Source organism: Solea senegalensis, linkage group LG7 (genome assembly GCF_019176455.1).
Source record: "Solea senegalensis isolate Sse05_10M linkage group LG7, IFAPA_SoseM_1, whole genome shotgun sequence".
Taxonomy (NCBI): Eukaryota; Metazoa; Chordata; class Actinopteri; order Pleuronectiformes; family Soleidae; genus Solea; species Solea senegalensis.
The window spans coordinates 10,900,719-10,920,784 of NC_058027.1; the positions used below are offsets into that span (position 1 = coordinate 10,900,719).

At 39.9% G+C, this 20,066-nt stretch overlaps 1 protein-coding gene across 1 annotated transcript; it reads left to right on the forward strand.

Moving 5' to 3' along the window:
• The first annotated feature begins 814 nt into the window (after positions 1-814).
• LOC122772496 (paired amphipathic helix protein Sin3a-like) lies at positions 815-20,041 on the forward strand. Its single transcript, XM_044030617.1, has 21 exons — positions 815-1,023; positions 4,177-4,393; positions 5,196-5,372; positions 5,555-5,661; positions 5,810-6,143; positions 6,283-6,534; positions 7,016-7,168; positions 7,543-7,698; positions 9,635-9,721; positions 9,840-9,958; positions 10,095-10,320; positions 10,816-10,932; positions 11,155-11,393; positions 11,515-11,698; positions 12,183-12,768; positions 12,914-13,083; positions 13,439-13,612; positions 14,417-14,509; positions 14,841-14,935; positions 17,095-17,302; positions 18,469-20,041. The coding sequence occupies exons 2-21, from the start codon at positions 4,199-4,201 to the stop codon at positions 18,685-18,687; spliced, it is 3,891 nt and encodes a 1,296-aa protein (XP_043886552.1). The 5' UTR covers positions 815-1,023; positions 4,177-4,198; the 3' UTR covers positions 18,688-20,041.
• The last annotated feature ends 25 nt before the right edge of the window (positions 20,042-20,066 follow it).

Below are 20,066 nucleotides of genomic sequence, written 5' to 3' on the forward strand. Positions count from 1 at the left end.
TTAAAGGTGCGGCATGTAAGAATATGTGACTTCCAATGGTGAGACTGCAGATTGTAACAAACAGAGGACTCCTCCTGTATGTCAGGGAAATACAGTTGCCTTTGCATACCAGAAATTAAGTCATTCCTATTAATTTGCATTGTAAGCTTCTGCTTCAAATTGCAAAAAAGCTGGTTTGTTTTGAGCTGCAGTAGAAACATGGTGGTGCAAGATGGTGGCTCCCATAAAAGCATGACCCTTGCCTAAATACACGTACAAATATTTTTATGGGTGGCATATTTCATTTTAATGTTATACAGTGGACCTTTAAGATATCATAAACTTAAGCAGGGTTAGGTTTTACTTGGTAAGCATTTTGTTAAGTGGCTATAATCTGTTTTTCCTTCTATTCCTGCTGGCAATCATGTTATCATTAACAGTGTTGTCTGGGTGACAGGCTGGTTCTCACTCAACGAAGTCAGTATTGACTTTGTGCCAATACCACATACAACCACACTTCAAAACAGTGTTTCTGTAAATATCAACTGTGCTGTCATGATTTAATGTATGGCCCTTTGCTTACTTCATCAATGTCAGTATGACCCCATGAAGAAAAAACAAAAAGAAGAAGAGCAAAGAGAAGAATAATGTGGTAATGCAAAACTACGCGTGCCACCTGTCGTTAAACACCACCACATACTATACTAACTATCTTAACCAGCCCTGCACTAACATTGGCTCACGGCCTTTACAGTATTTGTTTTCATTCAGAAGAATTGACCAATTCCAGTTGAGACTGGGAGGAGACCAGCCCGCCTTCGCGGTAGACACGCCTCTATGTTCAAGGCACACCGCTTCATACATACACTGTTGTTAGCGACGTAGCAACCACGGTCAATTTAATTTTTGACATTTCTACTTGCGACCACTTCTCTTAAGTTCACTTTTTTGTCACTGCCAGTTTAATGCCTGAGTAGCGACTTTGTGTTTGGACTCCGTTGGACTGGTGCTCCAAGCTGTTGCTGGTGGCAGTCCTGCTGCGAGGTAAGTTGAAGTAGTGTTAGCCCGTTAGCCGAAGACAGCCTGTACTGCTGGGAGGGAGGGGGAGGTTGGTTGTTGTGCTAACCTAGCATGTATTGAGCTGCTATCTTCCCTTGTAATAGACTATTAGAGAGTTTACCTCAACAGTTTTTTTCGATCGATTGCCATTTTGTGTTTTAATACCCACATGAAAATAGCACACAGCTGCTTCAGGAGCGGCTGTATGGGCTCGCAGGTTCGACAACTTGGTCAAGCTAGCAAGCTAAGAGCGACGACCATGAATTAGCTGACAGGCTAATGCTTACTAGACTGACCTGGCTCCGTGCAGTTTGGTGCATTTCGTTTTTTGCTTTATTGTGTTTTACTACCTGGGTCGATGTGGTTTTGAGATGAACGCGAACAGTGAAGAAGGCGTTTTGTGTTGATAGTCCAGTCTTTTCTGTCAAACTACTTGTTTAACTTGACTTTAATGCGACGGTAGCGTCATATGGAAGGTGGTGTTAGCTTTTTGGCTAGCCAGTGTTGTCTTGACCCAGCCAGAAACCACCACCTCAGTTTATTACGGAACACGTAACTTTGTATAATAGTACTGTGGGATCCGTGTATAGAACACAAAGCCCATTATGTTGTCGTGGTTACAGTTGCGATCGAACTAGTGGCTATTTTATTTTCCACACCTTGTTTAAAATGTCAATTCTGCAACGCTTGGCTCAGTCCCGTTCACCGAGGACTGTCATCGACCACCTTCAGACACAAACCTGCCCACTTTTATGCTAAACCGACCTTTTAGTTTGGCTTAGCTTGCTTGCCTCTTAACTTCGAGCTAGCGAAAGCCAGAAACAGCCATCGAGCAGTCAGTTCGTGAAAAACGGACAGCGCTTGGTGTTTAGCAGAGAGGGGGAGGGGATGAGGCAGGGCTACAGCGAGCGAGAGAGAAAGACAGCGCCTACATGCCTGTAAAGTGTTAACTGACGGCTAATTATTAGCCTTTTCGACGAATCTTAGTTAATTTGACTGAAAATGACGTTATTTTGGCATTTCGTGCAATAAAATCTAAATATGGATATGCGACAAACACGACATCTGCAACGGAAAACCGTACACTCGGCCATCGTGTTCTCCCTTAAAGGTGGTTGTAGGCAATGAGGCACAATGTCTGCTCTGCGCCGACCAAATGTAATGACGTTCGCTTAGGGAGCGTCAGTGAATTACTTTACTCTGTACGTGTGTGCTGAAAGCCACGTTAGGTGGGCTTTCATTGGTCTCTTGTTTTTCACATTTTGATTTGTGCCAAAAGGGATGATGACACTGAAAAAAAAATATTTGGTTAGGAGTAGGTGGAAAAGTTGGCCTATTGATAAAAGGTACATTTGACAAAGTAAAAACATGATTTAAAGACTGAAAAGTCACTCCAGCTTCTGCATTTCACTGCTCTGAAAAATGTAAAAAAAAAAAAAAGCACAACATTCCTCGAAATGCTGCAAGAAGCAGCTATTGCTACACAAATAGATGGGAAATAGCCACAAATAGCAACCATGAATTAACACCCATTGGCACAATTGATTTTCATCATCAAATTGCACCTTCCTATCCTTCTGTGGTGACCCAGTCTTAATATTTTGTGCCACCTGCTGCTTATTTTGGTGAACTAATGTCCCAAAAATCTGTTAAAATTTGCTAAACATATTAATGGAAAGCAGGTTATTTTCTAGCATGATGGTTAACTGTTGCTCCACCTCAACCTTACTCCAAGAGCTACATGCTGTTTAATCAATTATAATATACTGTATCTTTGTAATTGTAACAGTAATAATTAAAAAACTACAAGAAGTTTCTTTATGCGTGTCCACTCAAGTCAGTCATGAATTCCTTGTCTTAAGTTATATTCTGGAAAGTAAAGGTTAGTAAAGCTGTAATGTAAAAGGGTAACTTCAGTCACTAGAATGTTGCTTGTGATTTGACTGATGGTCCCTAACCCCAGCTTTTCTACTTTACAGTATAATTTACAGTATGTGTTTTTAGGTACAGCCATAGACAGGCATTTGCCATTTTGCCAGAATATGTCTTGCTTTTGTTTAAGTAAAGCAAGTTTATTTTTGCTTTTGCTTCTCCATGAGTGTTTCGTATTATTTACAATGAGCCTTTCCTTTTTGTTTGTGATTTGTATTTTAAGTAATTTACCTAACATGATTTTTCTATGTGTAGTGTTAGAGCAAATTGAAGTGAAATGTATATGTTTTTACATAAAATACTGCAGTTTAATAATTATGTAAACATATATATGTAAACTGTTTAATGACAATATTTTAGATCATACATGGACAACATGTGGCCCTGGAACCAGTTTTATCCGAACCATGATGTTCTCATATGTCAAGTTAGAGCTTGCTCAATTCTGCAATTTTTTTTAACAAAGGGTGGACATCTAAATATTATTTCACAGAGCTCGGTTCAAAGTCTGATATGGTGAGACATTTGAAGTGACTGCTCAGGATGTGAGTAACGCTATAAGAATTTGCTGCAAACACAGACTAAACATTTCAGTTTCGCATCTTTCATTAATAGCATTTAACTAGTGAAACTCAACCAGACTTTTATTTTGAAATAGTCACAAGGAAGTAAGGTTACCCGTCACGGCTAAAAAAATATATCATTACAGTGTTTTTACTTGTAAAATGTAAATGCTATGCATGGTGATTATAACAGTGCTAAAATGGTGTAATCTTCGATTGGCACAATACCACTCAACAGTTGGAGCCACAAGTGATTGTGTCAATTTAGCATTTTATGTAATAATAATCATCATCACAGTAAAACATATATAGTACATACAGTTCTATAACATTATTACCCTCTGTACAGTCTATGCTAGGAGAAACACATTAAATATTTTAGTAAACATGTTCAATATATCCTGATCAAATGTATCACTTGTTGTTACAAATGGGGACATTTGTGTAGGTATAATTATGGTTCTGAACATCAGAAGACATGTCCTTTTCCTGCCAGCTTCTTTTTGTCATTCTCTTTCCATAAATGCCCAGGCTGCCTGTTCTTGACAAATGTTTGAAACTATGTACTTGCTTAAGGTCACACTCACAAAGTAAGTAATCCCTAGCAGCCTGCTAACTGTCCATCTGTCTTTGTTCACTTTAGCCTCTTTGAATATGTGCATACAATGAAAAGGCGTGTGGAGGACCAGGAATCAATATTTGCACCCCAGCAACAGCATTTACGTCGCCCCCCAGTTCAAGCTATTGCAGAGAGCTTCCAGCACCGGGCCCTAGCCCCGGCCCCTACTGTGATTGAGGCAGCCACAGACACCATGCAGCCATCCACTGGTATTCAGTATTCCCTTCCCCAGGGCTACCAGGTATGATGTTATAAAAGCAAAGTTACTGTTTAAATCAGTTGATAATCACTGTTAACTCTGCACCAGTCTGGCTCTGTGGCCTCTTTATTTTAGTAGATTTTCTTTTCTTCATCTTTGCATTCGAGCAGAATTTGAAAACAGTGTTAGCATCGAATAATATTAATCTTTAATGGTCAGTTTTTCAAAATCCCTTCTTTTAAGCTGTATTTCCACTGGGCGGAACGGTTTGGTACAGTACATATTGTTTTGCGTTTTCCATCAGGAAGAGTACCAAAATAACCGCCTCCAACTGTTCTTTGGTACCCTTCCCAGAGTAACATGGTACCTCAAAATGCTTACGGCCAGCCCGTTTGGCGATAGAAAAATGTCACTCCCGTGCTATCGGTTTAAATATCTCATGGAAGTTGAGGCAAACGCCCACAGTCTATTCTCATACAAAACTTGATGTCTTGTTGAGACAAACGGTCACAAACCAAGCAGGGGACAAAGAGCTGCTGGATTTCCTCCATTGTTGTCTGTGGTGTTGTTATCGCACTGGTATGACATCACACTACACGACCATCAGGCACAGCCCACACCCCACCTACCAAGTAAAGGTACTGTTCTCAGTGGAAACGCAAGCTTGACCTAGAACTTTACCATTCCAAACGGTATTGTACTGTTCCAAACCGAATTGTACCATGACAGAAACGCAGCATTAGTGTAATTACAAAACATGTACAGAACTCATAACCCATTGAAGAAATGCTTATCTTTTAATGATTATGGATATTAAAATTTCAGTTGCCTTTCTTCCTAAAAGGTGCCCACAATGCCTCAGAGCACAAGTGGACATGGACACAATACTGCACCTCATGTTGGTCCCCATGCACATAATCTGTCAGTACCGCCCCAGGGTCCTGCAGTGATCCAAGGTCATGTCCATCCACCTGCTCCCCTAAATTCTACTCAAGGACAGCAGCAGTTTCAGCGACTGAAGGTACTTAATACGTGGACAAACAGACAATTTAAATGTTTTGAAATGTTCATGATGTGATTATCATCAAGCTGATTCACATTTTGAGACCTTATCACCTAAGTTCATATTTATCATGCACTCATTTGTTATAAGAATTTGGGTTAAGGGAGTGAGATCTGCTAATAATTTCTCACTCTCACTAGGTTGAAGATGCCTTGTCCTATCTGGATCAAGTGAAGCTGCAATTTGGCAATCAGCCTCAAGTGTATAATGATTTTCTTGATATTATGAAAGAGTTTAAGTCACAGAGGTGAGTTGTAATTTAATAGTTGTTTTCCTAATCTTGTGGATGAAATCCATAAGCATTTGTCAAGTTTAAACGTGTAACATACACAACAAAATCTGTTAACCCAACTGATGAGGATGATAATTACTATTTTTTTGTTGGGTTACCACAGCATTGACACTCCTGGAGTCATCAACCGTGTGTCACAGCTCTTCAAGGGCCACCCAGACCTGATAATGGGCTTTAACACCTTTTTGCCCCCTGGATACAAGATTGAGATTCAAACAAATGACCTAGTCAACGTGACCACACCAGGTCAGATCCACTACATCACCCCTCAAGGTATTTCCGTTCAGAACATCCCTCCAAGTGGAGCACCCAGCCAACCCACAAGCCATCACCAGCACCAGACTCTGCCGCAGGCTGGCCCTCACACCACCACCACCACCACTACTACCACTACTCCTCCCAACCCCACCCCACCAGCTCCAAATAAAACCAGCAAGGTAGAAGATTTTTAGATATTTGCCAATGAATTAAGTAGAATAAGCTTGAAACATTATTGTTTATTGTTGTGTTAAGGCTCCAGTTTGTCAGACTGATAAATGCTAAATCATGCATGTGCATGTCTTTTGTGCTCAACAGCCAATTCAGTCTCCAGCCCATACACCCACCAGCCAGCCCAATCCATCGATCCCATCCTATGTCTCCCCACGCTCACCCTCAATTCAGTCCCACACTCCTGTAAGCAGCACACCATCTAGTGGGCCACCTCTCCAGACCAACCAGCCTGTGGAGTTCAACCATGCTATAAACTATGTCAACAAGATCAAGAATCGCTTCCAGGGTCAGCCGGAAATCTACAAATCCTTTCTGGAAATCCTGCACACATACCAGGTAATAAAATATATATTAGTACACATTTACGCGTTCATATTTTCCTCAATCCAATTAAAACCATTCTGATTAAAAAATACAAAATCCCTATTCCTATCCCTATGGTATTTACATTACCATACTACTATTTTTATTAATTCCTGTTTAGTTACTTTTTTCTCTGTTGACATATTTCATTGTCTTCAAGCACAAAACTTGTGTTCTTTCTGTTCTTTGCAATACAGCTACATACTACCTGCATTCATTAAACGGGAAGAGGGCAGGAGGACATTTACATGACTCCAAGCTCATTTCATTTACTGCCCTACAATCTGTACTTTCTAATAAGAAAACTGTGTCAATTCAGATCATTATGTAAACATGGCTGCTTAAAATTGATTCCGGCTCTGTACCATGGGCTGTTGGACTGCTTTATTTTTGTCTCAAATTGGATACCCAGAGTGGTAATCTCACCATCTCTTATTTGTTATAAATTATCCAGAAGGAACAAAGAAATGCTAAAGAGGCAGGAGGTAACTACACTCCAGCACTGACTGAGCAGGAGGTCTACACTCAGGTGGCAAGGCTCTTCAAGAACCAGGAGGACCTGCTCTCAGAGTTTGGACAGTTCCTGCCCGATGCAAACAGCTCAGTGGTAAGTCTTTGTGAATACACTCGTACCTCATTGTTCACTTTCACTGCACCATTAAACTAATGTGGCTTGTTGACTGGAAACTCAATGTGTATACAATCCATTAGTATACATTAGTACAGAATCTCAGTGGTAGAGTGACTTGTCTTTCAACTGGAAGATTGTTTGATTCCTGACTCCACTAGTCTACGTGCCAATGTGTCCTTGGGCAAGACACTTACATAGTCACTTGTTTCCTGTCCATGTGTTATGTCATGTCATGTCATGTTCCCCTTTTTACTTGTGTGATTAGTTTTACCAAAATTGACCACATGTACACACATCGTCTTTGAGCATGCCTGTTGTCTTTGGTGAGGTTATGATGGTGCTTCTTTCAGATGCTGAGCAAGGCTGCTCCAGACAGGGCAGAGTCAGTGCGCAACGATCATGGTGCAACTGTAAAGAGACCTTTACCAAACAACAAACAAAGGTTGAGCCAGAACGGCCTGCCAATCAGAAGACCATCTGGTGTGGGAGCCACGCCGCCTCTCAAGGTACACACAACCACACCATGTTACTGTCAGTTTCTATTTACATTATCTGTTTGTACTTTTTGTGTCTTTCTTCCATGTTACAGTAGAAATATTCTGTATGCTGGTCCCCAGAGATTGAGATTGCAGGTTTTTCATTAGATTTGATTATGGCATGTTTCCACCGCCTCGCCACGGCAGGGTTAAGTTGTGTTTCCACTAGAGTTGTTCCGATTCCGATACCGGTATCGGAAATGCCTCCAATACTGACGAAAATGTGGGCATCGGTATCTGCGAGTACTGGAGTCCATGTACCGATCCGATACCAGGTAATTTATTAGCGCTCCGTTAGCTCTTACACGGCTCTTCTTCACCGCTCTTGAAACAGTTGCGCTGAGCTGTTTTAGAGGTGTGAAGAAGAACTGATCACCCGACACCTGTAGACAAGGAGCTAACGTTAGCTCATCATGTCGGTGGTTTGGCAGTATTTACCAGTTAGCTCCGTTAGCATGCCTACAGTCAAACTGGAGCAGCCCGTTTATTAAACAAAAAGAGCAGTGCTACAACTAACCAGCGTACCTGTGTCCTACGTATGTATGCCTTTAGGTTTAGCATTACTTCAGAGACTCATTTTAACAATCTGGAGTCATGTAAAAATGATGTCACGCGTGTCCTTTCCCGGTCAGTCGTCATGGAAACATGAAGCTCTGCCAGTGCTGCGGTTTTTGGACCAAAGTCAAAACAAACGTACAAGCTGAAAAACAAAATAACATATCACTGGTAAAAATGGTGTCCATTTGCTGTGTTCTTTCATGTTTTACAGAGGGTTTAACTTGAGCCAAACCTTACCACTAATGATAATCATATCACAGTCATGCAGGCGTAGTAATGGTATCGGAGCATCTCTAGTTTCTAGCATATTACTTGATACCAGATACGTTTTTCCGTATCTGCTCTGGCGAGGTTCCAAGTGTGCAGAGTAGGTACTATGCATGACGTTGTCAGACTGCCGGCCACTGATTGCTCAGGGTGCCGTTACAGGAAGAGACGCCCGACACAAGAATCAAGCCGAACAATGCCGAACTTTAGCTCATTTAAAAAGACTTAACAATCCTAAAAACGTTAATCACTAACAATTACCAGGGAAATGAAAAAAAGAGTCTGGTGTATCTACACCACCGCTGATCATGAGTGGCGTCACAAACCCTGTCGCTGTATTTCAGTCCAGTGACTGTGTCAGATGGAGTCTGTGCTGAACACATAGTTTTAATTGACTGATTCTATTGATTCGGTTACACTGAAAGCAACTGCATTACAAGTCACTAGTCACTTGTTTGTGTGTCGCGTGTAAAACGAAATCACCGCAGTTTTATGCAGCCGTGCAGTGATGACGCCCCCCACGTTGAGTAGGTACTATTTTTGTGTAAAACCAACCTAAATCGTGCCGTGGTGAGGCGAGCTGGGACCATAGTGGAGAAGGGCTATTAGTCTTAGCTCATTTTACCAGATGAACTACAAACTGGGTGTTTTTAGGATTAATAAATCTGCTCTGACATCATAATATGCCATCTCGGAAGCACCTACTTCCTACCGTATCATATGACAGTGTTGGCTGCAGCAAGGACTGCATCTTGGAGATGTAAGCCAACAATACATGATGTATCCACTTATGACCTAACCTAAAACTCTCTGTAAGCAGTTGCATGATGTCTGTGTGCACCAGGGACACCTGTGATCTCTGATTATGTGTTATCATTCACGGGTAATATTGCAAAATAAAAGAGAGACAGACTAAAAATTAAGGCAGGCTCTTTGTCTTGATATAACATTATTGCATTTTAGTTTAAAAGCTTCCTCCTGTTGTCACTGATTTACTCATTACCGGAGTGTGTCTTCCATTCTATACTGCATGCTGCATTAGGAGACAGTTATACTCATTATGTCTGTATTAATCTTGCAGAAGAAACCCAAAATAATGGGGAAGGACCACAGCTTGACTGATGTCAGCAAACACAGTACCAGCACTGAAACTATGTTCTTTGAGAAGGTCAGTGTTTTTTTTATATAGTTATAAACTTTTATATATTTATAAAGTTAATAATGTAATGAAATCATTATGGGGCTGTTCATTTATATTTTTGTCATCACTGAAATCATTTTAACAGGTGAAGAAGGCTCTTCGGAGTTCTGAGGCTTATGACAACTTCCTTCGATGCCTGCATATCTTCAATCAGGAAGTTATTTCTCGTGCCGAGTTGGTCCAATTAGTCATCCCATTTCTTGGGTGAGTTTAAACACTGCCTTTCAGTGCTCTGAATAAACATGCCTACAATCATCAACGCTTCAAGCATGTATAACTGCACTGTTCTCTATAATTAATGATTAATCATTTTACATTTACTGCATGATTTGATTTACAGAAAATTCCCAGAACTTTTCACCTGGTTTAAAAACTTCCTGGGCTACCGAGAGTTTAGCCATGGGGAGCAGAGCCATGCTGAGAGTTTACCCAAGGAGCGTGCAACAGAGGGCATTGCCCTGGAGATTGATTACACGTCCTGCAAGAGGCTGGGATCCAGCTATAGAGCTCTGCCCAAGAGCTACCAGCAGCCAAAGTGCACAGGACGGACGCCACTGTGCAGAGAGGTGAGTGTTTTCCCTTGCAGAAGGCTAACCAGTTACACCTTATATTACTTGGCCAAAAATGTCTTTTTGTTTAATATGTTGTTAAAATCTTAGGGTTTTTTTTGTCAAAGATCCCCAAGCTTTAAATGACCATGAGATGACACAGAAAAACTATGAGTGCTTAATTAATGATTAACTCTTGCAGCTTATCAAAATGACATTGATACATTTTCCATTGATTAAATGGTAAGATTACAAGAAACAACTTAGATTTCAATTCACATTACATTGTGAATTGTAAACACTCTGTTTCATGCAAATGCACCTCATGCAGAATATTTAGGATTTAAAGCAACACACAACAGCCACCATCATGTGTAGTGGAAGCTCTGTGCCTCAAAAACTGACGGCTGAAATTGAATTGCTTGCAATTGAATAGCATGTCAAATCAGGGTCATTACCATTAAGGCTATGTTTCTGTGAAATGTTTTAATCAAAGTAAATTGACAATTTCAGGTTCTGAATGACACATGGGTGTCTTTTCCATCTTGGTCTGAGGATTCTACATTTGTGAGTTCTAAGAAGACACAATATGAGGAGCACATTTACAGATGTGAGGATGAACGCTTTGAGGTGAGGAACACTCTCCACGTTCCAAAGTAAAAATAAAATGCTGCTACTTGTATGTTTAGAAGAACACAGGCAGCACTTGATGGTTGTTGTTGTTGCTGATAAGTCAAAAGACACCAGAATCACTTTACACTCTAATATCCTCTCTGACTTTACATCCATTATCAGCTATAATTCCTCAAAAGTTATTTTGGCAGACATTTCACAGATTTTTCTCTCATTTAGCTGGACGTTGTGCTGGAGACCAACCTTGCCACGATACGAGCCCTGGAAGCCGTGCAGCGGAAGCTATCACGGATGTCCGCTGAGGAGCAGTTGCGCTTCAAGCTGGACAACACAATGGGTGGCTCCTCAGAGGTCATTCACCGTAAAGCAATTCAGAGGATATATGGAGACAAGGCCCATGACATCATTGACGGGCTTAAGAGGAACCCAGCTGTGTCCGTACCCATAGTCCTCAAAAGGTTTTTGGTCAAATTTTATCTCTATCTGCCTCATTTCTGGGCTCAACTTGTTTTTATTTTATGAAATTTGGTTTATTTTCACTTATGGTTGTGAATTTTCTTTTCTTTGTCACTCTGTTAGATTGAAAATGAAGGAGGAGGAGTGGAGAGAAGCCCAGAGAGGCTTCAACAAAATCTGGCGGGAGCAGAATGAAAAGTATTACCTGAAGTCTCTGGACCATCAAGGCATCAACTTTAAGCAAAATGACACTAAAGTGCTGCGCTCAAAGACCTTGCTCAACGAAATTGAGCTGCTATATGATGATGTAAGTACATGTATTTGTGATCATAAGCAAAATAACGTAACAGCAAATAAACACTGAATTTAAAAATAATAGGGATGTATACAATGATACTACAATGTTTTGTTAATTTTATGTAAAAGATCTTGAGTAGCAACAACTTTAAAATAGGTCAATTTAAAGTTGTCAATAAATGCAATATATAATCAAATTTTATAATAAATATTCCTACATTTTACATGTTTATTACTGCCATAGACTTTGAATTTGATGTTTTATTTTGTATCTGGACATTTCCAAAGTTGTAGTCTATATTTCTTAAATTATGGCTAAATTAGGTTGTTTTTGTGTTTTTTTTATTTCATCAAACGTGATAATTTGAGGGGCTGATAAAAACCAGGGCAAAATAATAGGTTAATTCATTCAGAGATGCTGTGGTATATCTGTTGTACTCTGTAAGGTCATTGTGATGGAAGTTGTTCGGTGTTCTCCTGTTTATGTCTTGTAGCGCCAGGAGCGAGCATCCGAGGAAACTACCACACCTCCACCGAGCGGCCCACACATGACCCTGACCTATGATGACAGCCAGATTCTGGAAGATGCGGCTGCCCTCATTATTCACCACGTTAAAAGACAGGTGGGCATCACAAAAGAAGACAAGTACAAAATCAAGCAGATCATTCACCACTTCATCCCTGACCTGCTGTTTGCGCGGCGAGGTGAGCTCTCCGATGTTGAGGAGGAGGAAGAAGAGGAGGAGGAAGAGGACATGGAGATAAATCAAGATAGCCCCAAGAAGCACAATGGCTTGTTAGGTGGCAGCCCATCAAAGTCAAAGCTCCTCTTCAGCAACACAGCAGCGCAGAAGCTACGGGGAACAGACGATGCCTATAACTTGTTCTTTGTGAACAACTACTGGTACATCTTCTTACGTCTCCACCACACTCTCTGCTCTCGTCTGCTGCGAATCTACGAGCAAGCCGAAAAGCAGATTGAGGAGGACAACCATGAGCAAGAGTGGGAAAGAGAAGTGTTGGGACTCAAAAGGGAGAAAAATGAAAATCCAGCAATTCAACTGAAAATGAAAGAGCCGAGTAAGTGATAAAACAAAGCAGTGCTTTAGATGTTTGTTGATGCCTTTCTACATATTGCATTCACATCCACAAATAATCTTTTCCCCACATATGCTTGGTCTTGTAATGTTTTACTGTATAACTCATCATATTTGTTCTCCTGCAGTGGATATTGATGTGGAAGACTTTTACTCTGTGTTTCTGGAAATGGTGCGCAACCTTTTGGATGGAAACATGGAGCCAGTTCAATACGAAGACTCTCTGAGGGAAATGTTTACCATCCATGCCTACATTGCCTTTACCATGGATAAACTCATCCAGAGCATTGTCAGACAGGTCAGCTCACTTGAGATTATATCATTTGATTTTGTAGAATGAAAATAATTTATTTTTTATTTTGTGAAACGAATGTAGTGTATGGCTTTTGTGTGCAACAGTAGGCCTGACCCGTACCGTGACAGAATGAAACAATGGGTGTAGCTCTATAGAGAAACAACATCAACAAAAACACGAGTTGTTCAGTTCATAAAATTCAGAGATCAATGTTTTTAGGGTGGAGCTGGTAGATGATCTACCATGAGATGATCCTAGGCTGTAAAAGTAAAAGGAAACTGAATGTATCTGAATTGAATGCAAAAAAAAGTGCTGCTCTGCCTTACAGCTTCTGCATGTTAAACCTATTGCTTTTCAGCTGCAGCACCTTGTCACTGATGATGTTTCTGCACGCGTAACGGACATGTACCTGAGTGAAAGTGCCAATAAAGCAACGGGGGGCACACTGTCCACACAGACATCAAGGACCACAGCTGAGGGGGTCTACCAGCGCAAGGCAGAACAACTCATGACAGACGAGAACTGCTTCAAGGTACCAGAAAACCCAGATATTAATCGGAACCAGTCGAATTTTCTTGTTGGAGAAGTTCTGTCAAATGTCCACTAGTGGTCCTTTTAAGTTTAAACATAGATTATCTTCTGTGAATTTTAGATGGAGCTTGTATGCACTTACACACCATATGATTTTACAGGCAGTAACAGAATAATAAGTATATGTATATGGAAGAAAATAATTTCTCTTGTGTACTCATATAATTCTGTTGTTCTCTCATTCAGTGAGTGACTGCAGTTCCCACTCTTAAACAGCAAAGTGCGCTGTAACATTACTCAAAGGAATCCAGTCGTCCAGAAGAGTGTTGACATGTGGTTGCTGAAGTATTTTATTTAGGGACACAGTATTTTCTCTTGGGGTTAGAGTGTGAGCTGTGTCTCCAGATGCTATTTGAATGTTATCTCTCAGTCAGTCGATGCTGATTTGGCAAACGTTCTTAGCAATCCAGTAAGCCATCTCGTTTCTTGCTTACATATTTCATTATTCACCCATGACAAATGCACTCTTGTATTGAATTCTGGCTCCTCTTTTTCAACCTTTTTTAAGTGAGATTTTCTGCACAAGAACACCATCATTGTTAGCATAGGTGTGTAGCCAGTGTGCATGTGCAGTTTTCCACCACAGGAAATAAAACTCAGCTGCGTTGGTTGACTTTTTTTTTTTCCATTATTATTAGACGTTAAATATTTTGAATTAATCTCAAAGTTTAACCTATTGATAGCGCAAGTTTGGGCACTTTGCTGACTGGCGATTGTTTCCTGTGATTACTTGTGTTTTTTGTAGTTGACGTTTGCAAAGAGCCGGGGATCTGTCAGTTTGGCCATGGAGCTGCTGGACACAGAAGAGGAGATCTCTGATGAGCCGGCAGAGGCAGAGGTAAATCTTTTTCATTAAACTTGACTTACTAAGGCATCAGTTTATTACATTCCCCTACCTGCTCCTGTGAACAGCAGCTATTCTTCCATTATTATACAGTAGAATTTGCTTCTTTCTTTCTTTCTTTTTTGTAAATGAATTATGTCCCAGAATGTTAATTTAATCAATACATTATGATTGGTATTTGGTTTTAGATTAGTTGATAATCTATTCCCTAATGAATAGAATTTGTCTTCTTAAATAGCCCACAAGTGCATGACATGTAAAGCAATAACACCTGCTGCACATCATTGATTACCCGTCTGATGCACTGCTCTCTACTTCTCCGCAGAGGTGGTCAGACTACGTGAGCAGATACCTGAACTCAGATTCTGCATCCCCAGAGCTGCGTGAACATTTGGCCCAGAAGCCGGTGTTCCTCCCCAGGTGAGGCTCCAGCCATGTCTCCCTCTTGTCTTCACTCTTAACGCTTGTGTCCTGAGGCACTAGTCAGCTGAGCAGCCACTCCACTCCGAGCCAAAACTCCTGCCAATTACGACTCATTTTCAAACATAGAAACAGTGGTAACTTCTGCACAAGCCCAACTTAGGAAGTTTGCTCTTGTCACAAAACTTGTAGGCATAAGGTTTCTTCCTTTTTTGTAACAGACAAACATGAAAGGTGTGAAAGGGTTTATAAAGAAGAGTAATGCTGCAGTTACGCAGAAGCACTTGCAGCATCTGAATGCCCCCCTCCTGTCTGTTAGGAAACTTATTGGCCATTGACATGACTTTCTCTGTTTCTGACCTCTGCCTCTCTTGGAAGATTGCACTTTAAGTGGCCATCTTTTAAAAAGAAAATAATGGAATTTATTTATTAATGGATTCAGTTCATTTTAATGGGGTTTTTTATTTATTAAGCGTAACGTTCTTTTAAAATGGTTTTGGCTTGACGATGGGCTTTGAATCTATAAGCAAAGATTTGGTTTGTTTTTTCACATTGTATAGAACTATAATGGTGATTTTCATTGTGTATCGTGAGGACAAAAGTCATTGAATGCACAAGCTGAGAGCAAAACAAATGGGTTCCACCTTTTGTCATTTTTATTTTAATTTCTACAATATTTGTGACCGGAGTTTGGGACACTGAAGCTCTTCATTAGAATCTGAGAGACTTTTAGGGATAACAGTGAAGTCTGGATTTCCTTTTTTTTTTCATTATCATGCCCTTTTGTTTGTGATTGTATTCAGATCAAAGGTCCTGTATGTGACTCAATCACTGTTTGCAACTGTAAATGTTGAAATGTCCATATATTTAAGTCTGTGATACAAAGTGTTATGTTTGTGATCATTTTCAGTGGAAACGGTGCACTCCCGTTGCAACGTTTTGTTGTGGGTGAGCGTTTTCCACTGGGTTGACAGAGCTTAGTGCTCATATGTTTTTTAACTCTGGTCAAGCACATTATCTGCAACACTTGTACAGAGGAGTAGGGTTTGTAAATAAAATTATCTAAATTGTATGTTCATATGTTGGTGTATTTCTTTCCTTGACACCTCAGAGCCGCACACAGAGGCGTGCTTGTATTCGCTCTCTCTTTAAGAAAAAAAAGAAAGAATGTCTGTCATCGTTGTTGGTGCTTTTTGAGTTTTTAGTTTCTTTGAGATGGCTGTCCATTACCATACACATTTCAAAAGTCTTTTTTAAATTTTTAGGTTTTCTCTGATTTAACCCATTGCATATATCTGATACCTGACTGATTTTAACAGTGGGGTCCTTCACGTCTTATTTTTTATTTTATTTTATGTATTCATTGTATTTCCATCAAATCTATGAGAGGTCAGCAGCACAAGAAGTCAAATGAATTGCCCTGTTTTACCAATATCTTCAATGGCAGTGAAATTCCAGCAGTTTCTTTTCCAGTTGTGTTGGGTCTTCATCTCATCATCATAACACTGGACATTTTGGTTGAAAGTATGTGCACATCAAAGTATTCTCAGCATAACAGTTTTTACTTGTAATTGGCCTCACTGTCATGTCTTTTAAGTGGAGCCCTGAATGCAAAAATATGCTTCGCTCACCTGTAACCTCTGTGGTAAGTACACATTTAAAACTTTCATTCAGGTGGGGTGAACAATTATATTTTCATAACCTGCACAACATCTTGATCACTTTCCAATCAACAGAAGTATGAGTTGCCAATATATGACTACAATCGATAGAAATACAGTACGTGGCTGTGCACTGTACAGAGTTATTACGACTGCTGCCTCTGCTGCTCTTATAGATCCACATTGCCCACAAATGATTTGACGCCCAATCTAATTCGGTTACTCGGTGAGTTGCAATGCATGGGTTTTAAGTAATTGTTTAAAGGGACAGTCCTCTCAAATTTGACTATGCTCTTCTCAAATTTGTTTTCAATGTCTTGCGTATTGTGCCTTACCACTTCCCCTTGTCCTGAAATTTGCATATTACATACTGTCAAACATAAAGTAACAGCTTGTGGATATTAGAAATTTATGCAAACTTTACCGGTAAATGTGATCTGTTAATGTGCTGGAGGTCAGTCAGAATTATTCATGGCTGTCAAATCTCTTGGCCTCTAGGAATTTAAGGCGAATAAGAAAGTGCCAGAGAGGATGGGAGCAACTGCAGCAGGAGCGAATGACTAAGGCTCCCTCGGTCAAGTCGCTGGACAGTAACATGGGGCTGAAGATGGAGTGCATGTTCAAGCTCAACTCCTACAAGATGGTCTATGTGTGCAAGTCGGAGGACTACATGTACAGGCACACAGCACTCACACGGGCACACCAGGTAAGAAGACACGTCATCAATATTTTTTTCTGCTCCTAAATTAGTTTTAATCTCACGACTTAAGCCCCAATATGACTGGAGCTGTGCACAGTCCAGCCAGTTTCGTTGTATTAAGACAGCATCATTTGATATGATTTTACATAGTGATTACATGCCGTTATTGACACTTAATGTTTTTTGTTATTATTTATACTTTATTATAAACACTTACATTGCTTATAATTATATGTTTTATAATTATACTTAACTTAATTTACTTTAAAATAGGACTTTAAAGAGTTGAACGCACAGATTTGGACAATCTCATTCATCTGTAGTCCAGCCAGTGCAGGTTTCTATTCATCTTAATAATCTACAATTATTGGCTTGAAATGTAAATTGCCTTCATTGCACCAACAAATAATTATAGTTGTTGAGTAGTGAGTAGGTTTTAACGCCTGAAGCAGTTCTCGTTTTTTTCCTCTTATTACTATAGACTACTGGTGTAACACTTTGCGTATCAGATGTTCATGACATTAATAGTCGAATTACTTATTAGTCCAATTACTTAAAATTATACTTAATTATAAAGTGTATTTGCAAAAGTAAAGTAAGTAATTGACTTTATATAGTGAATTATTGGTTAGGCAATAAACTTGAATCATGTGCAGTTTTTCTCATAATAACTCGGGTTAGGGTTAGATGGGGTTGGATTTTGCAGTTTTTTCTCACTTTTAGTGTTAGTTTATTTAAAATGTATGTTCCTTTAAATGCATTGTATGTGTAATGATACTACACGTTGTGTGCTTCATGTAACCTTTATCTTTTGAGTTTTTGTGAACATACAAAGCATATGTAATGTGTCACTTTCAATCAGTATTGGTCAAATGTAATCCATTGAGTTTTGTCTCTGATCTACTTTACTACTACTAATCTACTATCTAGTTTTATGAACAAAGTTCCACATTTCATGTTTTAATTGTGTGAGAGAAATAACGAGGGGAAACTGTCCCAACAGGACAAGCCTTAAAGTCAAAGACATGCCCAGATGACGTCTCCTGTCATCAGGCTAATGTGTTTTTGTGTTGCCATTGAATTACTTGAATGAAAAAGCAGATTTTCTGTTGACGTATTTATTTGACTCTGTCCCAGTAGCTCAGCAGTGTTCTGCTTGATGTCTTTTTCAGTCCCAAGAATGGGTGAACACACGTCTGCACAGACGCTTTCAGGCGTGGCTGGACACTTGGGCCAAAGAGCATGTGACCAGTGACATGGCTGCCAACAGCCGCAAGTGGCTGATGGGAGACGAACGAGACGACCTGTTGCCCTGCACCACCTCCTGCTGCCCAGAGGTCCTACATTATCTCAATGTGAACAAGTACCGGGTGAAGTACAGAACATTGTAGTCCCTCTGCTCTAAAGATAAACTGTGGCAGTGATGCTCGTCTCACAGCAAACTGCTGGGGTTGGTTTTAAGTTATTCTGTAGCGTCATATGGATTTTCTCCTGCTGGCTGCTACTGGATTTAGTTGCCAAAATCTTTTCAGGTTGTCAGTCCACGATACAAATGGGGTTGTAAATTCTCCCACCTTGTGGAACCATGCGAGACATTATTCAGGAACTGTGTCTTAACTTTCAAACTTACACATGTTTGCAGCGTATGTGACATAGAGGTGATGCAGGTTCGGTTTTTGTCCCATATACACAATGACACACAATCTCCTTTTGAATACTTTCACAATTTTAACTAAAACGTTAGGTGCGCAAAAACTCGAAAATGAAAAATGTTTTTCCTTTTTCATTTAAAAACTGCCTCGTCATTTCACAGGACGTCAAAACAAACGACCTCAGCTTGTCTCTTTAGGTAGCAACAACAAGTACCTGTTACCTCAGTTGAAATGTATGTACTTGGAGCTTTATCTGGCTTCCAGCTGTAAACTTGTATATCCTGTGAATGTTTTTTTTTTTCAGTGGTGAAGATGCAGCACTGCACCCACTACATATAAATAAATAAAATGTGTCTGGCACCTGCTGGGTAGATGCTTGGAGTGGGTGCAACGCCAGCAGTGTGTACTAAGTATAATTTATGACCACACAAATGTTTTGTATAAATGTGATGTTTATATCTAGATTTTCTTCTTTTTTTTAATCAAATGTCATTTGTGTGTAGTGTACATTAACAGATGCTTAGCATCAATCTTTAGCGACAGATTGCAAAGAAGTTTATAAAGAAGATGGTAAATTTTAACTTTTTTTTTTTTACCGAAGGATCTTTGTGGTCTGATCAACATGTCATTCTTGTGTCGTCGGAATCTCTGCATTTCACTTTTTCCAAACCCTCCTCAGTAACACTCAAGATTTTACGGTGATTGAATGTAGCTGAGCAGCAAGTTGTTCTTCTGAAAGTACACTTCATGTCCTAGTTTCAAAGTACTGACGTCTCAACAGTACCATGAACTTTTTTTTCTTCTATTCAAACGTTACCAAATGCTAGAATCAGACATGGAGTGTCATGTGTTTGTTTTTTATGTGCAGTGTTGATGACAAACACTGACTGATGCGTATAGTAGGTTTATGTGTGAATGTCGGCCTCGTATACAGTTGAAAGACTAACATTACAAACAAGCAATAATTCCACTTCATTAAAGCTGTTGGTTTGTGTTTCCTGCTGAAATACAAATGTGAATTGTGTTTTCCCGAGGGATGTCAACTGAGTGTGTTTTTTGTTTAGTTTTTTTCATATATATACATACATACAAGTATGTGTATGTCTATATGTATGTAT